The sequence below is a fragment of the Sceloporus undulatus genome, chromosome 6 (assembly GCF_019175285.1).
Source record: "Sceloporus undulatus isolate JIND9_A2432 ecotype Alabama chromosome 6, SceUnd_v1.1, whole genome shotgun sequence".
Taxonomy (NCBI): domain Eukaryota; kingdom Metazoa; phylum Chordata; class Lepidosauria; order Squamata; family Phrynosomatidae; genus Sceloporus; species Sceloporus undulatus.
Genome location: NC_056527.1, coordinates 88,293,195 through 88,313,234, shown reverse-complemented (window position 1 = coordinate 88,313,234; position 20,040 = coordinate 88,293,195). Strand labels below are relative to the sequence as shown.

The window sequence follows — 20,040 nt, the reverse complement described above, 5'->3', positions numbered from 1 at the left end:
TATTATTATTATTATTATTATTATTATTATTATTATTATTATTATTATTATTATTGAAAAAGGAACCAATAAAAGCTTGGGGGAAAGAGGCAAAGGAAAATGATGGGTGATAAACTTGCAAGAGAGCCAGCTAGAGATTAAGGTACCAAGCCTTAAGGTACCAAGCCTTAAGGTAGCAGCCACTTCCCTGGTGTCAAATGTTAGGGACATCTTACAAAAATAGGTTGCTGTTTGTTTGTTTGTTTGTTTTAATGTTGGGCCATAAATAGGTGTGTGTCAGCAGGGGAGCTAGCCAAGACTCTTTCAGCTTGTAATTCTGCAAGACAACATGAAACATGCAAAGAAAACTGGGAGAAGAAGTGGCAATAAGGAGAAGAACACAGGCAGGAGGAAGGGAAAACTTTGTAAAGTGAGGACTAGATGCTTATGCAGAGAATAAACAGAAGCCAGAGAGAGGTGAGCCACAGTAACTGGGAACAGCACCCCAGAAGCAGTGTGTCTCCCATTACTCCAGGAAAATATCTAAGGGCAACTGATCTCCAATAAGATTCTCTAGGTAGCTGTCTAGCCAGAGAATTGGTGGCATAGATGGAACTTCAGGCTGATCCAGCAGCAAAGTGGTAATCTCTTTTTGAATGAAGGCCCCATCCCATCACACAGTTATTATGATTCTGATTTGCCATGGCTACATCCTATAGAATCCTGGAATTTATAGTTTGATGAGTCACTAGAGTTCACTGGCAGAGAATTACCCTACAAAACTGCCAATCTCAGGATTTCACGAGATGGAATAGTGGATTAAAGTGGCATCAAAGTGCTATAACTGTGGATTCTATGACCCTGGATAGGAAAAATGCTGCCATCTTATTTCGTGATGTGTGAGTTGTAATAAGCACTAGAAGGAAAAGAAGCAGTGAATTGTGGAAGAACACCCCTCTAGCAGGGAGAGAGGCACACACAAACACAGGGCTGGCTCTCAAGCTCAGATCAAAGTGATTCCAGCCTGTTTTCATGGACAAGGATTTTTGTACAAGTGGTAGCATCAGAGATGGTGGGGAGAGGAGGGGATTAAGGAAATCCTTGGCACAATGGGGAACCATGATCTACGGCTGGGGTGGTCCTGCAATTAGCAATGCGCAGCAATAAAGGGAGGCTGAAGAGAAACGTGCCCTGGGATTTATTTTGTTCCCAGGCATGGCAGGCCTGTGCAAACATTATAGCTCTCGACAGCCTATAGGCCTTGCGTTTCTGTTTGGGAAGGGGGGAAAAAGGACATATAATTATATCCTAAGGCTGAGAGCGACATAAAAGGAGGTTGTGTCTCCAGTGGTTGGAGTGGGAAGGATGACTGGATTCTAATGAGCTGCCAGCAAGGGGTCTCAGAGGCAGAAGCCCTGGGTTGCATACACACCCTTTGACAAAGGACCAGACATGCTGGCCACAGCTTTGGGTGGGGGAGGAAGGGGCGAATCTCTGTGCTGGGAATGATGCATTTGACCACTGTTTAGCTTCTACAAAAGGAGCCGTTGGTTCTCAAGCCTGGCAGAATTCCTTTTTTCTAATTTTTTTATTATAATCACAGCATCCAGAATTCCTCAGCCAGCACCCATGCTGGCTAGGGGATTCTGGGAAGTGTTTTCCCTCCAAGAGGAATGTTTGCGAGTCCTGCTAGAGCTGCACATTTCAACCAAGAAAAAGCTCCAGCCACTTCCTAATTCAGTATGTGCTGGATCAGGCAGTAGTTACTTTGATGCTTGCAAAAGCACCCTGCACAGGCTCAGAGGAGCTCTATTTCTGTGCCTGCCCAGCCCACACAGCAAATACTGTAAATAAATGCATACATAAATAAAAATGTACTCATTTCCCACCAGTTCACTTCCATGTGCATTGGACTTGTTAAGATATGGGAGAAAATATAGCACAGGACAAACCACTGAAGAGCATTGGCTGTTCTTTTATGGTGCTTATAGATTTTTCTAAGCCACTTTAAGAGGGACAGTGGTGATGGAAAGGGTGAGTACACATGCTCAAATTTTAAAACAGAAAGGCGAGAGTAGGATTCCTTACCTTGCAGCCGCTAAATGTGTTGGAACTGCAAACCCCAACGTTTCCAGCCAGTATGGCCATAACATGGCCATGCTGGTCTGAGATGATAGGCATTGCAGTTATACACATATGGACATCAACATATTGGTAGGAAGGTAAAACGATTCTTAAGTGTGGTGTCTGATTCCTTTCCACCATCTGTCTCTGAAAGTCAGGTGTGTTTCACTGAAAAAAATGTATGTTCTAGTCCTCTAGCATATTTAGTTAGTAGCATGGGTGGGAAAGATTTCTGCCCATCAGCTGGAAGAGTTGGCTTTAAGATTTTCTTAACAATTTCAGTACAGGGCTAAACAATCCACTGATCTGAGTCAACCTATAAAACTATTCTTTATAGCCACAGTGACTGCAGTTGGAGTGCCCCTGGCTGGGGTGGAGATTTAAGTATAATTTTCCATAGGATTCAAGCTTAAAGAGCGGTGCTCTAGTTAACTGTCAACAACCCCACGAGGAAAATCAAGTTGGTTTGTCATTTCCCTTTTCATCTTGCAATCTGTTACATAGTGCAGAGCCCTATGCATCTCACCTTTATCAACAGTCATTATAGCTACTAAAAATCCCACAAGTTTTTAGTTCCCACGGTGCCTGAGAAAATGTTTTACAAAACAAGAAACAATGCCTGCTAAATGGTCAGAGCTGTTTTCATATAGTTCTGTCTCCTCTCAAGGAATCATAGTCCTTGTCTTTGTATGCACAGACACCTGAAGTGAATCGGTATGGTAGTTTTGAGAGAGAATGGATACACCTTTATTAAACGCTTCCAATTTTGCAGCAGAAAGGGGATTCAAGAGCATGCTGTTTTCTTTGGGGTGAACTGATAAAGTTTTAAAGGCTGCTTGCATGTTCTCTAAGCTATGTAGGGGGATAAAATGCCTGCTTTGTCAAGGTGACATTAGGTCTGTTTTTGACCTTATACTGAACCATGACTGGGGATAAGCTGTATTTGATACGCAGACAATTAAATGAAGGGCAGAAGGTTTGGCCTGAAGAAACTATTCCAGAGAGCATAGTGCTGACCAGAAAACAGCACTACTGAAGTTAGAAACCAAAACACAGGCAAATGGCCATGGAGGACCAAAAAACAGGATACCCGAGAGGGTTGTCCAGTGCACTTTCTGTAATTAACAGCAGAGATCCTAAGTACCTCAACAAACTACAGATCTCAGGTATCCATAGAACAGAGACATGGCACTTAAAGTGTTACCATACTGTTAAAATTATATAGTACAGATGCACTGTATGTCCCTTCAATACTGGATTTCTGTACACACTGCACTCCTTTGGTCTATCAGACCTTTGGTCCATCGGATGCTTTTTGCCTTCAACACCAATTAATTCTATTTGAAGTCTGGGAGGATAATTTTTAAAATAATTTGTTCCCATTTTTGAAACACCAGGATCCACATTTGTGTGAAAATGGCATTTTTGGTTCTCCAAATTCTCTCTCCTATTTTCAGATGGCAACACAAAAGCATTTTGTACATCTTCAGCGATATTTGAGCATTAGTATCATTATCACCATCATCATTGCTGATGTTCTCATGATTCTAGGATTCTAGGATTCTAAGTTCAACTGAGTAAAAGCAGTGCAAAAACCAGCAGATATTTAAGTCTAGAAACAGCATTGTCTCTCAGTTTCTGCATGCAGACCTTTATCATTATTTAGGGCAGGGCTGCACTGGCAACTGGTGGCTACCATGTTAGTGGGGTCATGAATTCTTCGTAGATATTACCACCCCGATCTCACTCCCAGTGACCGCTTGCCACCTGTCCCATCATCCTGCCTGCTCCTTCACCCCGATTCACAGACATCAATGATAGGACAGATAACAATGCAATCCAAACTTCTCAGGCTATCTCTTGTGGGGGACCAGCAATTATTTTCTTCCAATGTGCCTGGGACCAGCACCATATTTGTGCCCACTGGCTACAGTGGTTTCTTTAGGGGCCCAGCAGCCAGTGGCTTGTGGACTGGCACCTTTCCAGGGACCACCACTTTGAGTAGCACTGATTTAATTTGTCGCATAAAGATCCTTAATATATCATGACATACAATTTGGGGAACACACATAATAATGGGAAATATTTGGGGAGGAGGTGCTCTATATTCTTTGGAATTATCCTTGTCTGGAGGCTTCTCGATTAAAAAGAAGGCTGTCTAGTATTTGTATCTCCTGTTTGCAAAGCAGGGAAAGATTACTTTTTTAAGACTGCCTATTGGCTAACCATGCTGGCTGGGCGATTCTGGAAGCTGTTGTACCAAAAATGTAATGTTTCAAAACTCTGCCTACAAAGGGCATTTAGAATCCTAGCACTAGACTCAAACTATCTTATGGGCTTGTGTTGTGCTGCTTCTTATCACATTTCCACTCAAGTACCAAAGTGAGAAGACAGCTATGTTGATGGCCCATGATAGTATCCTCCAGTTGTGTCCATCACCAATCTGCTGTGTGACTACAAAGTACAGAAAGGATCCTATCTAGTGCAGGAACAGGAAATGCAACAATTTGGTTGCACCTCATTAGAATAATAGAATCAGAGAGTTGGAAGAGACCACAAGGGCCATCCAGTCCAACTTCCTGCCATGCAGGAAATCTAAATCAAAACATCCCCAACAGATGGCCATTCAGCCTCTGCTTAAAGACCTCCAAAGAAGGAGACTCCACTAGACTCCAAGGAAGAGTGTTCCACTGTCGAACAGCTCTTACTGTCAGGAAGTTCCTCATAATGTTGAGCTGGAATCTCTTTTCCTGGAGCTTGCATCCATTGTTCCATGTTCTAGTATCTGGAGCAGCAGAAAACACGGCTATCATATCACCCCTTAACCTTATCTTCTCCAGGCTAAACATCCCCAGCTCCCTGAGTCTTTCCTCATAGGGAATTCTTGATCAAGACAAAATATGAAAAGGAAAGCCACTCTGGAAATGGACATAAGAAAGAGGGCTTACCAACTGCGGGATGAACGGACTTGACATCTGACACAGTTGATTTTCAGTGGAGGAACTAGCAAAATAAAAGATGTCTAGTGAGAGCCCAAGTTCTCTAGGGTGGTGCTAAGTGATAGTTCCTGGATCAGTGCCAGTCCCTGCCAAGTTTCCATGAAAGAAAGAAACAATGGTAGCCAACTGACACTGGTAGCCAATTGACAATAGTAACCAATGTCCGTTGGTACATTGGGGGGGGGGGTTTGCTGGCCCTCCCTATCAAATAGCTTAAAACAAACTGTACAATGGGCAGATGGACCAAGGGTCCTTCTGTTCAAAACTGGGCTTAGAAAGTGGCAGGAACAGTATCAGCCATGGAGAAGATTACCAAAAAGCAAAAAACAAAACCCCAGCTCCAAAACAAACAAACAAACAAACAAAAATCCAAAGTGAGACAGTGGGGCAAAATCAAGCTGGGCCAACCCAAGACATTTTGCTGCCTGAGGCAGAGTCTATAACCTATCTAAATCAAGTTGTGAAGTACAGTAACAAAAACAAGCCAAGTTATTTGGCACAAGTAAGTGACAGAAAATTTCAAAAGTGTCAGTCAATCCCTAGCTGTAAAAGAACCCTACACAGTTACAGCAAAATAAATAAGAAAACTTTTTGCTGCCTGATGTGTCCCTGGCCCCACAACCATAATAAGTTTCTAATATTCTCTCGTCACAAGAAAAGTGACCACAAAAACGTTGTCCTGAAATATCCTACACCTCTGAGAAGTTGGAAAAAATTCTGTTATTGTTGAAGTCCATCTGAGGTAAAGCGATAAGTTGATTTCTTTCTCAGCAACCTTACACCTAGAGAACAGGATAATAGTGCCAAAGTCTATAGCAACTGCTGTTTCATTCTGAGCCGCACCCCATAAGTAAGGGAAGAATGGAGTGCTTAACTTGGCCCACTTTCGCATTCTGTGCTGGTCATTAAAAACAACAACACAACTTTGTACTATCAAAACTTGCTGTACTTAAACATTCAAGAGAAAATGAATGTAGAGCTTGCTAGATCTTTACTGGATGCTAGAATGGGGCCTATATAACACTCAGCTGCATCTTAAGGAGGTGTGTGGGAAATGCAACCCATGGACTTCCTACAGCCTCCAAAGTCACTTTGAGACCCTCATCCCAATTGTTTATATATATACACACACAAACACACATGCCAGGGAGCCAATTTGCCCCACTGTCGCCCTCCCAGCCTTTAGGGTCTTTTTTCCAAGAGGAAGTAGCTCTTCCAGGACATTTCCAAGCCACCTTTTGTTAGAAAAGTCATCTTTTAGGCCTAAAATGATACACAGTGCTAAATCCTTCCCCATGTGGTGAAATCCTCCCCCAAGCCCTCTAGAGAGCATCATGTAGCATTCGGGGATGAAGCAAAACTAAATACAGCCTCTTACCCTAAACAGTTGCCCACTACTGACCTAAAGGATCCATCAGCAGGACTGTAGGAGTTACAGTCCAAACAGTAACTTTTCCTAGGTCTGATCTCTTCCTATATGGACTACTATAGTCAATTTTCTGCTTCTTCCCCCCTCCCAATCCTAGCTAAATTTAGCACTGGAATAATGTTAAAGATTAAACAACATGTTTAGTTTGTTTGTTTGGCAGCCGAGCTCTCTGATAGAGAAAGGGAAGTATCTCACAAGTCCCATAATTCCACAGCATACAGCCATGACAGTTAAAACGGCATCAAACTCCATTATTTCTGCAGTGCAGATTAGACCTAGAAAACAAGGGAACAGAGAGATAATATCTGAAACACCAGGGTCCACACTTGCTTGAAAATGACATCTCTTGTCCTCCAAACTCTCTCTCCTATTTTCAGATGCCAACACAAAAACATTTGGTACATCTTCAGAGATATTTGAGCATTAGTATCATTATCACCATCATCATTGCTGATGTTCTGGTGTTAAATCCTACTGAGAAAAAGCAGTGCAAAAACCTAGCCACAAAACTGCAAATATTCAAGTCTAGAAACAGCATTATCTCTCAGTTCCTGGATGCAGACCTTTATCATTATTTAGGACAGGGCTGCATTGGCAGCTGGTGGCTACCATGTTAGTGGGGTCAGTGAATTCTCCCTAGATATCACCAGTAGTTAAAACTGTAAAGGAGCTATCCAAGGTGTTGAGCCTACTTTGGGATTATGGTTCAGAAGTTTGGGTATCTCTATTAAATCATGGACATTAACCCACAGCAGATTCACTACCAACTACTAAAAAAGCCCCAAGTAAGGGTATACAGAAGTTGGGGATGGGGGAGTCAATTAGTTACTACATAGAATACAAACTGTCCCAATTTGACAAGGACAGTCGCAGCTAATTCCCTGTTGACACACCTTTTCAGGTGCTTTTAAAATGTCCCGGTTTCTCTCTCCTCCTCCCACTTCCCACTTTGTCCTCACTTTATTTCAGTTTCAGCAAAGTGAGTTTAAAATGCAAAGTAGTTTGCACTAAATTAACTCAGCAAAAAGTATGGGACAAGAGATGGCGGAAATCTTATCTCTCCTTGTAGGGTCAGGCAAAAGCATGCTGCTGCAGCCTCTCCTAGGTAATGTATTCTTCCTCATTGATAATGTTTGGCATCTTGACCACCCTCTGATGTTGCCTGGCCACATGTTTCCTGATTTTTGTCTGTGAACAATTGGAGGGTTTGCTACACTCTATGAAGCATACATTATATATGCAAATACAAACCTACACCTGGGTTCCCTGTGAACAGAGGATCTACCTTTAAAAGTGCCAAATAATCAGTACTGATGCACAAAGACCTGATAAAAGGCCACCAATCAATGGCCTAAATGGAACACTGCACTGGAAATGCTGTACCAGTGTGATGTAACTTCCATCTTCTCCCACGTCCATCAAAGCTTTCCAAAAACTGCCTTTCGAACTTTCCCTAGCCCTCCAGAAAGCACTAGGTGAGTGACGTCAGGAGGGTGTCTGCTTCTACTGAATTCCACAGTTCTGCCATTGGAAGTCCACTTTTGGATTCCAACCAATGCCCCCACTGGACAAATGAGGAACACTGAGGCCAAAATACAGGCACCAAGCATGAAGCCAGCTGTCACAAAAAGTCTGCAGGCTTTCTCTATTGTTATTAGCAAGACTTCCCCAAATTGCTGTGCTCCAGATGCTGAAAGCCTTGGAACTCCCAAAAGCAGGAACAGGGAACATGTGGCCCTCCAAATGTCATTGGACTGCAACATCCATCTTCCCTAGCCAGTATGATAAAGGATGATGGGAGTTCAGACCCACAGCACTGGTCATCCCATCATCTCTCAGGCTTACTCTCCCAGAGCAGGAGTGGACTGGTTGTTGCTCTCACTGGGCTGTGCTTGCCCCATTTGTATCCATGTTTATTTCCTGGGGCAGGATATGGATGCAATGGGTTAAGAAGAAGGTGAGGTGCATGTGTTGGTTGATGGATGGGTAGACGTATGGTCCTGGATCACTCATTCCTCTTGCTTCCTCCTCTCTTCCTTTCCTCTCAGCTTGGAGTTGCTTTGTCTTGCATCTCCAGAGGTGGCGAGTGAAGGAGATCACACATGCTCAACAACTGCTCAGTTTCCTTTAGCTTCTCCTCAGATGCCTGGCTGTTGATGCACTACACATGGGCTATGCATGTGCAGCTTGATCCTCCCTGGCATGCTTCGCCCACCATCCACCAGCTGCTACCTGAGGCAACACAAGACCTACCCAGAGCAAGGAGGAGGAAGGAGACAGATTGTTACTTGCAAGGAAATTGGTGTCTGGAGGGGAAACTACTTTCACCCCAAGGGCTGAACGCCATTTCAGAGAAGGGGTGGGGTGCATTCCAGTGTTCGGTCTGTCTGTCTGTCTGTCTGTCTGTCAGTCTGCCTGCCTGCCTTCTAATTTTAACATTACCCTTCTTCTAACTAAATGTTACTTTGAAATACTGCCAAAGAACCTACTAAATCAAAAGGTGCTATGAGAGTACGTGTGTGTATTAATGATATATGTCACACAGCATGAATATGTCACACTGCATGCCTGCATGGGCCAGGATACTCCAGGGGTGGCCCAGAGTATCCTGGTCCCAAAGCTGCCCTGACATCCCCCCCTCCCAATTATCTGGCCCTCCACCACAAATCCTTTGCTTCTTGCTTCAACCAGCCATGTGAGCATCACTGGGTGCTGCATTCTGACCTCAGAGCAAGAGTTCTGGTGCTGAATGAGCCAGAACCTATCCGGACTGTTCACATCAGAACTGAGTTTTGGATTGCGCATCATCCAAACAGGATGCCACCAATATGTGGGGGGATTAATTTTTTGGCCCGTACCAGGGAACGACCAAGGCAGACTGCTCAAAATGGACACACCAGATTAAGGTGCATCCATCCTCTTCAATCAGTAACGGCCAGATTAGTGAAAGAGAATGGATTATCTCAATGGTGAAAGTGGTGTAGAAGCTACTGAGCAGAAGGGAAGCTACTGGGCAGCTACAGTGACAAAAAGTGAAACTAGTGAAGGTTATCTCAGAGAAAACAGCAGTGGTATTTTAATTATACTTGGTATTCTGCAGAAAAAGGCAATATTGAACAGGTCTAAATGCCTGTTGCCTTGAAAAGCCTATGATAAGACAATCTAAAGTGAAGTAGTAAGGGACAACACTGGAGGATGGAGGGACTGAATCAACTACTGGTAAAGAGCAGAGGACATGTATGAATAGTGCTTTACCTAATTATACAAGTGAACTCTAGCTGAAATAAAGTTCAGCTGCTGGTATGCTCAGATGTGAAGGGAAAGTCTGAAGCTGCACAATGCATATAATGGAAGAACCTCCAGTATGTTATGGAGAATTCCTTCATTATTGTGCATTTGGCTACAGGGACATAGTCAGGTGTTTCTTAGCCATTCCTCACTCTCCCCTGGCATTATATGGCCCTTGCACAGGCCCCAGTGTGGTGTCTTTTAAGGAGGCTGAAGGTTATTGCATGAGAGAGGTAGTGAATTTCTCCCTTTGCAATGATCAAAAAGACATACATTGCAAAAAGATAAACCAACATATAATGGCATTACAGTGGTATAGAACACTAACAGGATGCCAGCCAAGGGGAACACAAATAGGGTTGGTCTCTCATTATTATTATTATTATTATTATTATTATTATTACAGCCCTTTGCAACATTTATGGATGACAAAAAGTAACAAATACATAAAGGGTGGCCTAAGTACAGCTCATGGGCTGGATGCAATCCACAAGACTTTTTCCCCACCCATCCAGTACTTTTCAGAATTTAGTTTTAAATAATATTAGGGTTTGCTATAAAAAGTCAGTCACAGGGTATTGTGAGGACAGACTATCCTTCCCTCAAAAGAAAAATGGGATGATGATGATGATGATGATGATGATGATGATGTTTTCATTATCCTTCACAGAGATTCATATATTGAGAAATAAAGCAAGGTTGCAGTCATACACCCCTATTCTAAAATTAACCCAAAACCAATAGGAACTTTTTCCAGAACAGCTCTTCCCACTCTAGCAGTCTCTAGCTCTTTTAAACTACAACTCTCATCACCCACAGTAAGTCCAGTCAATGGTTAGTGATTAACCACTGGAGCTGTGGTCCAGTGTATTTAGACAAGACTGAAGCTGCATCTGCACTGCAAAAACAATGCAGTTTGACACCACTTAAATTACCAGATCTCAGTGTTATGGACTTCTGAGATTTGTAGTTTGTTTTGCACCAGAGCTCTCTGACAGAGGGATGAAACACACAATCAAATTGAAGCAGCTTTCTGCCATTTTGGAGATATGGTGTTTAGATGACGCACATCTCCAAAGCAGCTGGAAGCTGCACCAAAGCCATGCTCCAGTCCTTAGGATCGGAGCAAAAAGGAGCCAGGATAAATATCTCACAAAACTACAAACCCCAGAATTCCACTGCATTGAGTCATGGCAGTTAAAGCAGTGTCAAACTGTATTATTTCTGCAATGGAGAGGCAACCTAAGACACGAACGACTGCTTCAGAGAACATGCATATAGGACAGGTGCATTAATGTGAAAGACTGTTATTTCTCTTTCAGAAATCTAACAGATAAGACAAAAATGCACTATTTTCCTGTGTGTGCCGCTCCCCCTGAACATTTCTCCCCAACACTGCCACAAGTCCACAACACACTCAGAGGTTTGTTCATATATTCATATCCGCCATCACTGGATGTGTCCTGCATCAAGTCATAACTTCCACGTGTGAGTGCACCAGCGGAGCTCTAGTACAACAGAAAGAACCTGCACATGATTTGAATCACTTCAAATTGCAGAGCCTTTCAGTAGAGCGATTTGACACATTCAGCTTCCAGATATTACATGCAGAGCAGTCTGTGCATGTATGAAACAGCCTGGAGTTAAACTTCCTGCTCAGAAACTGACTCCCTTAACAGACCTTGGGCATGTCACCTTCTTTCAGCTTCAATTTACCATTTTGTACAACAAAACAGCCATTAAAATAAATTTGCCAAAGTTAAGAGTACATATTGTTACCAATCCTATTAGTCATTCATGACATATTAGCAAACTGGAGAGAGAAGAAGAAGAAAATAAAACAATCATCTCTGTCTTTCCTAGTCTGACTGGTTGCCTGGAAGTCATTCTTAGCATGCATAATCGTAGCGATTTAACCTGCAATAAACAAAAAAGCCCAACCTCTCACACACAGAGTAAAAGGCTATTGTAAGGACAAGTGCTCTAAAACATTTTGAAGACTCTGTAGAGAAAAAGAACCAAATTCATATGCTAGACGACTTCATATTTGCAATGTTTAACATTTATATAGCACTTCTGCTGAAGGTTCAAAGGCCTTCCCATACAGTATATTGCTTCTGCAACAACACTGCAAGGAAGGCCAGGTTACTGTCTGGGATTATTGCTCCTATTGCTCCAGATATACACACTGCAGCTGAAGTTAATTCCAGCAATTTTACTACAAGCTAAGCTTTGAATCAGACTCTTTCAGGCTCAGTTATTATTTATTTTATTTTATTCATACCCTGCTCTTCAGAAATGTTCTCAGAACGGCTTACAAATTGTTAATTTGACAGTTCCCTGTCCTCAGGCTTAAAATCTCAAAACAAAACAAAACAAGACAAAAACCTCCTGTAAGTTCCCCATAACGTTTCTGATTAAATGGTTGTGAAAGACAGATAGTGAAGAAAGCAGACAGGAGGGAAAATCAACTCACTTGAAATGTGGGGTTGGAGATGACATGACCCATCAATGGGTCCTAGAACAAATCAACCCTAAACTCTCCCTAGAAATCAAGTTGACCCAACTGAGGCTATCATGCTTTGGACATATTATGAGATGACATACATATATCTCATTGGAAAATACAATAATGCTTAGTAAAGTAGGAGGCAATAGGAAAACAGGAGGATTGCATTACAAGTGGATAGAGTCAGTCAAGAAAGCCACAGCTCTGAGTTTGCAAGACCTTAGCAGGACTTAGGGCTGTGGCTTTCTTAATTGAATCTATCCACTTGTAATGTAATCCTCCTGTTTTCCTATTGCCTTCTACTTTACCTTGAATGTCTGCACAGTTTCTCTTTGACTTGTTGACAATTAACAACAACCTATCACATCGGTTTGTGAGGGATAAGTGTGTGCTGCAATCCATAATATGGATTGCATGTGGCTGAGAAAGTCTTAATGCTCTCCTACTGAGAAGCCTCTCACCTCCCTGACCCAGTCCTACATCTCCTCTCCTGGATTCCAGCCTGCCTTCTTAAAAAGCCATATTCTATAGCTTCACCTGCAAGTCAAAAACCACACTTTCTTATGTCAGATGGGAAGCAGAGGCTTCTACAGTGGGGCCTTGATATCTGCTGGGATTTGGTTCTAGGTCCTCCACCATCACCACCACCATAGATAACAAAATCCATGCATACTCAAGCCTCATTAAATACAATGGCGTAATAAAATAGTGCTCCTTATATAAAATAGCAAAAGCAAGGTTTGCTTTTTGGAATGCGTGTCTTTTTGGAACGTTTTCAAGCCGTGGAGAAAGGACCCATGGATACATAGGACCAACTGTGCTGCCTTTCCCACCTCTAAGGCCCTGAAGAACAGGTTTGGACCAGAACTTAGGAAAGTTCCTTCCTTGGACTATAACTCCCAGTATGCTCCGACCTGCATAAAGAAACCTCTTTGAATATACTCAGAGATACTCTTCTTCTTCTTTTTTATCGAGTCTAATGCATGTTAACGGGGTGATGATACTAGGCAATGGAAATCAGAGCTTGATGAAGGTGCAATGGAGGGAATGGAGGATTCCACCTCCCAAAATCCCTGTCCCTAGTAGCCCAGCTCTGTTCTAAATGGGATCCCTTCTTCAAGGTTCATATTAAGAGGCCTCTCTCTTAACCCTCTCCTCACCTGGGCTTTCTCCTCCCTACCTATCCTGCTACAGGGGGACCAGACGACCCACTTTTTCAGGGCACGTTTGAGGAACAGTGGTATCAACCCAAATAAGGGTGTCACCTGGTGTGGTCCACACGCACCACACCCCCTTAGTAATGCCACTGTCACAACATCCCTTCAGCACTTTAATCAGACACAGACCAATGCCGCATCCCATTTTCGTCAAAAGGAGATGTTGCAGGAGTAGTGGTATCACCCCACATTAGGGTGCCACCTGGTGCAGGCCACACTCCCTGCACCCCCTTAGTAATGCCACTGTTACACCATCCCTTCAGCATTTTAATGGGACACAGGTGAATGGTGCACCCCATTTCCTCCATAAAGGAGGAGCAGTGGCATTGTTCTAAATTAGGGTGCCACCTGGTGCGCTCTACACCCCCCCTTGCCGCCTTAGTCATGCCACTGTCACCCCATCCCTTCAGCATTTTAATGGGATAGAGGTGAATGCCGTTTCTTCCAAAACGGAGGCGCAGTGTTTGCCATCCCAAACTAGGGTGCCACCTGGTGCGATCCACATTCCCCGCATCCCACAAGTGACTCTGCTGAGGCCTGCCCTAGTGTATCCCCTGCCCTGTCCCTATGCCAAAGTGGCATCACTAGGGGTGTGTGGACTGCACCAGGCGACACCGAAAAGGAGATGTTGGAGGCGCAGTGGCATCACTGCAAGTCAGGATGCCGCCTGGTCTGTTCCATACCCCCTGCGCCCCCTTAGTAATGCCATTTTTACACTATCCCCTCAGCATCTTAATGGGACACAGGGGAATGCCACATCCCACTTCTTCCAAACAGGACCAATGGCATCACCCCATAGTAGGGCATCACCTGGTGCGGTCCATACCCCACACACACCTCTAACGATGCCAATGTCACCCCATCCCTTTAGCATTTAAAAGGGACATAAGAGAATGCCACATCCCATTTCTTCCAACAAGGGGATGTCTGAGGGGCAGGGGCATCACCCCAAGTCAGGATGCCAACTGGCCTGTACCACACACACACACACCCCTTTGAATAATGCCCCTGTCACCCCATCCCTTCAGCCTTTTAAGAGGCAGCAAGTGAGGAGCAGTGGCCTCATCCCACAGGAAGCCCCCTTTGCCCCGCTGCTTTACCTGCTCTGCAGGGCTGGGGGTGAGGCTCGGCGGGGCGTCGGCTGAGCCTGTCGAGGGTGGCCTGGAGCAGCCCCTGAGGGCTCTGGGGCTCCCAGCAGCAGCAGCCGGAGCAGGAGCCGGAGCAGGAGGCGCAGGAGCAGCCCGAGGAGGAGGAGGAGGAGGGCAGCAGCAGCAGCGGGAGCCTGGTCTCGGGGCCTCCTGCCCCGCTTTCCCCCGGAGAGAGCTCCTCCGAGGAGAAGGAGGTGGGCGAGCGGAGCAAGAGGGGGGCCTCCAGCCAGCGCCCCTCGCCCCCCGGGCTCTCCCCCTCCTCTTCCTCCTCCTCGGGCTCCTCTTCCTCGGGAGGGCTCTCCTTGAAGAGGGCCTTGGAGAGGCTCTGGCGCCGGGGGGCTCCGGGGAAGAAGAGGGGGCCCCCCTGAGGAGGAGGCGGAGGAGGGGGATTCTGAGGAGGCTGAGGCTGAGGAGGAGGAGGCTGCTTCTTGAGGAATTTCTCCAGGGGCTTCATCCCGAGGAAGAAGAGGAGGCCCTGCTGCTGCTGCTTCTCCTGCTTCCCAAAAAGGGGCCCCGCAGGAGAGGGTCACAGGAGCCCCATGGCTTCCTGCAGCAGCGGCCCCGGAGTCTGGGGGAGGGTCTGCTGCTCTCCCTCCTCCTCCTCTTCTTCTTCTTCAGGGGTCTCCACACAGAGGGGTCTCCTCCTCCTCCTCCTTCTCTTCTTCTTCCAGGCGAGGAAGGGCCGCAGCCTCCCTGAAGGATGCTCCTCCTGACAGGCAGAAGATAGAAGCACCAGGAGGAGGAGGAGGAGGAGGAGGAAGGCAGCCTCCCTCCCTCCTCTCTCCTCCACACCCACCCCGCCCCTTCCTCGCCTCCTCCTCCTCCACGGCTTTCTCCTTCCCCTTCTTCTTGTTCTCCTCCTCCTCGTTCTTCTCTCCTTCTCTTCTTTTTCCTCCTCCTCTTCCTTTTCTTCTGCTCCCTCTCCTCCTTTTTCCTTTTTCTCCTCCTCTCCCCTTTCTCCTTCCCCCTCTCCTTTTTTCTTTTCCTCTTTCACCTCCTTCTTTTCCCTTCTTCCCTCTCCCCTCCTTTTTCTCCCCCTCTTCTTTATACTTCTCCTTCTCCTTTTTCTTTTCCTCCTTTTTGTTCTCCTCCTTTTCCTTTCCCCTTCTTTTTCTTCTTCTCCTCTTCCTCCTTCTTTTCCTCCTTCTCCTCCTCCTTATGCTTCTCCTACTTTTTCTCCTCTTCCACCTCCTTTTTCTTTTCTTCCTGCTTCTTCTTATTTTCCTCCTCCTTCTCCTTCTTGTTCTCCACCTTCTCCTTCACCACCTTCTTGTTCTCCTCCTTTTTCTTTTCCTCCTCCTCCTGCTCTTTCTCCCTTTCCTCCTTCTTCTGGTTCTGGTCCTCCTCCTTTTTCCTCTCTGGCCTGGAAAGGAGCCCAGACCCTTCTCTGCTCCTGGCCCTACATTGGCATCACTGCCCCCAGAGCAGACCTCCCAGAGCCCCACCATCTCCTCCTCCTCTTCCTCATGCCCTCCTCACCCTTGCACCCTTCCTCCTCCTCCTCCTTTCCTCCCCATACCTTCATGCCTTTCTTTCTTTGGTGTATGCACTTGTTGCTTGGAACACCCCTCAAATCTTTACCTCTCTTGTTTTGTGTGTGTGTGTGGGGGGGGAATAGTGATAACAAGTCACACTTTCTCAGCCTCAGAGGATGGCCACAGTTGCCCGCTATGTCATCTGCTTACTTTAGTTAGTGTAAACTCAGTTCAAAGTGCAAAAATTCAGTTTGCACTGAAATAATTCAGTGGGGGGACGGATGGTTTAATCTGGTGTAAATTACAAAGAACAGGTAGGCCAGGTGAGCAAGTAAGAGACTGTGTTTCAGGAAAAGGAATGGTTTAATATCAGTGCTTGGGATTGGCAAGGAGCATGGCAGCACTTAGGGCCGAAAAATAAAATGCACAGATATAGGATGGGGGACACCTGGCTTAAGGCGACAACATGTGAAAGGGATCTGGGAGTCCAAATTAGACCACATGTTGAACATGAGTCAACAGTGTGATGCAGTTTCTAGGCTGCATGAATAGAAATATAGTGTCTAGATCAAGGGAAGTAATAATGCCACTCTATTCTGCTTTGGTCAGGCCTCACTTAGAATATTGTGTCCAGTTCTGGGCACCACAATTTAAAACAGATGTTGACAAATTGGAGCATGTCCAAAGAAGGGCAACCAAAATGGTGAAGGGTTTAGAAACCATGCCTTATGAAAAAAGACTTAGGGAGCTGGGGATGTTTAGCCTGGAGAAGAGACGGTTAAGAGGTAATATGATAGCCCTGTTTAAGTATTTGAAGGAGTGTCACATTGAGGATGGCCCAAGCTTGTTTTCTGCAGCAAGGTTCAATTGTGGCAATCAAGGTCTGAATGTCTATTTGGTGTCGAATCGCTCTATTGATTCGAAACGATCCAACACAAAAATCGGTTTATTATATAGTACGAATGAGGCCTGAGATAAAACTCTGCATGCCTTAAAAGTGCATCGAATACATTTGCATCATCAGCTCCATCTTTATTCTAGTGTTGACATGTGTAAGCAAACAAACTCTCAGAGGTGCGCATAGATGCAGTTCCATAGTATGAACAACAAGCCCAGAATGCGTGAGTGTGATTTATTTGCATAGCTGCGCTAAAAACAACAATGTGTGAATGATCCCTTAGGCTGTTGTACTTTGACCACATCATGAAAAGGCATGGCTCATTAGAAAAGGCAATAATGCTAGGAAAGGTGGAGAGAAGGAAAAAGAGAGGAAGACCACATCCTAGATGGATAGATTCAATCAGGGAAACCACAGGCTTAAACCTGCAGGACCTGAGCACAGAGGCTGAGGATATGGAGACATAGAGACGTTTCATTCACAGGACTGGCATGAGTCGAAGCCAACTCCAAGGCAGCTAACAACAACAGAATGAAAATTGTATTGCTCACGTTTCTTCATCTCGCTTCACACATGTGGTGGTTGGTTGCCTTCAGGCTAGCCCGCCCCAAAGAATAAACTTCTGAAATTCAAGCCTCTTCTGAATGATCAGATTAGCAAAAACGCCCTCGAATGTTTTCAAGAAGCCTCCATGCACTGACAAACTCTGTAAGAGCTTAAGCCGCAAGAAAAATGTTACGCTGGAGCAAAACTCAGGTCCAAAACACACTGCAGAAATAATCCAGTTTGAGACCACTCTTAACTGCTTTGGTTGAGTGCTAAGGAATCCTGGGGATTTATTATATATTGCAGCCCCAGAGCTCTGTGACAGAGAAAGCGAAATGTCTTGCAAACACTACAGTTCCCCGAAGTCTCTAGCATTGAGCCAGGGCACTTAAAGTGGTCTCAGAGTGGATTATTTCTGCAGTGTGTTTTGGACCATATGTACTGAAAGTCTGCCTGGGTTTTCCCCAATCAAGTGTTATCAATATCTGGATGCTCCTACACCTGCTTCCACACAGAAGCAGTTCCTTCCTGCTTGTTTTTATTTATTTCTTCAGCTATTAAAATACCTTCCTAGATTCTGTAATAAATGTGGTGTGAAATTCTGAGCAAATGCGAGCAACTTTCTCCTCAAAGTACCTAGCAAATATTTCAAACCAGGTTTATGGAGGCCCTTTAGGAACAGGTGCCTGAATATACTATTAGCATACATACATAGTATATGTACATACATAGATGACAAAAAGTAGTAAAGACTTGGAACCACTGTTGAGACAACTTAAGAAACAGTGCAAAAAAGAGGTTCAGTTGACCATTAAGAAAACAAAAATAATGACTACAGATTATAAAACTTTAAAGTAGATAATAAAGACATTGAAATAGTGAAAAGATTTTCTGTGGCTTTCTACAGGGGGGTGCTGAAAAGTTATCTGCCCAACCCACTTCCCCAAATTTGAGTGTAATTTTGTCACTGTAGAAAGACAGGGTTTTTTATTGTAAATTGCCAATTTTCAGGATCGTAGCCCTAATTTCTGATTTTTTTCAGATCATTGATGGAACCATGTCAACAAAAAGTGTGACATTTTCAAGTGCTGAACTCCAGGCCATCATGAAGGTACTGTTCTTGCTGAAGAAAATCCATGTGTGTGCAAACATGGAGTGACAAGTGCCCATCATACTCAACTGTGAAGAAGTGGTATGCCAACTTTCAGCATGGAGGATTTGAAACCCAAGATGCAGCAAGGTCTGAGATGCCTTCAACAGTGTCAGCTCCTGAAATGATTGCTCACGTTCATCAAATCTCAGCTAAAACAATTACTGAGATACTAGAGATACCCCAAAAATGCATTGAGTTTATAATTCATGAGCAGTTGCTTAGGCAGAAGCTATCAGCCAAGTAGGTATTGAAATGTTTGAATGCTGGCCAGAAACAAAATGGAGCGGATACCTCCAAATTGAATTTGCAGCATTTTGAGCATTCTAGTGGTCATTTTTTGAAATGATTCATCACCAATGATCAAACATGGTTAGATCACTATGATCCAGACACCAAACAACAGTCCTTGCAGTGGTGTTACTTGTGTTCTCCATGGCTGAAGAAATTCAAGTCTTAAAGGTATGCAGGAAAGCTCATGCTCACAGTTTTTTAGGGTAAGGAAGGTATTTTGATGATCTTCAGAAGGGACTAAAACTCAGTAAACTTCAATGGCCTATTCATGTCTATACATAAGTTTAAATTGTAAGGAGGAGGAGGAGGAAGAGAAGATGGCTTTTAAAGAAATGAGTTCAGAATTCAGAGCCCGAAGTTCTCCACCCCTGTTATATAGAGAGAATAGTAGTAACATTTAATGATGTTCTGTTCATCACTTGAGCCATTTTGAAAGGGTGGTACCTTTAAAATAAGTGGCTTACAAATATTTAAAATAAGGGACATTAAAAAACCGAAAACATTAATTATCTTCCAAAGGCTGGTAAAATGTATAGGCGTTCTCCAATCACCCAGATATTATTAAAATATTTCTTACAAACTGCTTTTTGAGGTAGGTATTTACCCCATCTGTGGTATCACTGTTTCAGATGTTAATTAAAGGCTTAGAGATTTGGAGGTGGGAGGACGGAACAAAAGCTCCGTGAAGTTCAAAGACCTGCTTCTATGTTTAAGGTTAAATTGCAACAAAGGAGTGGCGGCGTTTTAGAGCATTTCTTGTGGTTGCTTTTTTGTGTACCTCAAAACTATTATTGTTTAGGCCATCACACAGATGAACCAGTATAAAAGATGAACCAGATTTGTGTCTTTGGTGTGCATGTTTAACGTAAGCTAATGCCTCCTAGAAGCAGGTCAACCCCTGCCTCCCTTGGCTATCTTTCCAGCCGTGGCATAACTATCTTTTTAAGGCTGATTTTAATTGGGTATTTTCTACGTACATTTCAT

The 20,040-nt window shown here is 44.2% G+C and overlaps 2 protein-coding genes across 2 annotated transcripts in view; both read right to left on the bottom strand.

Moving 5' to 3' along the window:
- RAPGEFL1 (Rap guanine nucleotide exchange factor like 1) overlaps window positions 1-16,218 on the bottom strand; it is a 73,669-nt gene extending 57,451 nt beyond the window's left edge. The window contains exons 1-2 of the mRNA XM_042473630.1: window positions 16,213-16,218; window positions 14,646-15,057 (exon numbers count right to left, since the gene is read on the bottom strand). Coding sequence (XP_042329564.1) covers window positions 14,646-15,057; window positions 16,213-16,218 — 418 coding nt within the window. The remainder of the gene's footprint in view (window positions 1-14,645; window positions 15,058-16,212) is intronic.
- RARA (retinoic acid receptor alpha) overlaps window positions 1-20,040 on the bottom strand; it is a 938,446-nt gene that overhangs the window by 366,916 nt on the left and 551,490 nt on the right. The window lies entirely within an intron of this gene.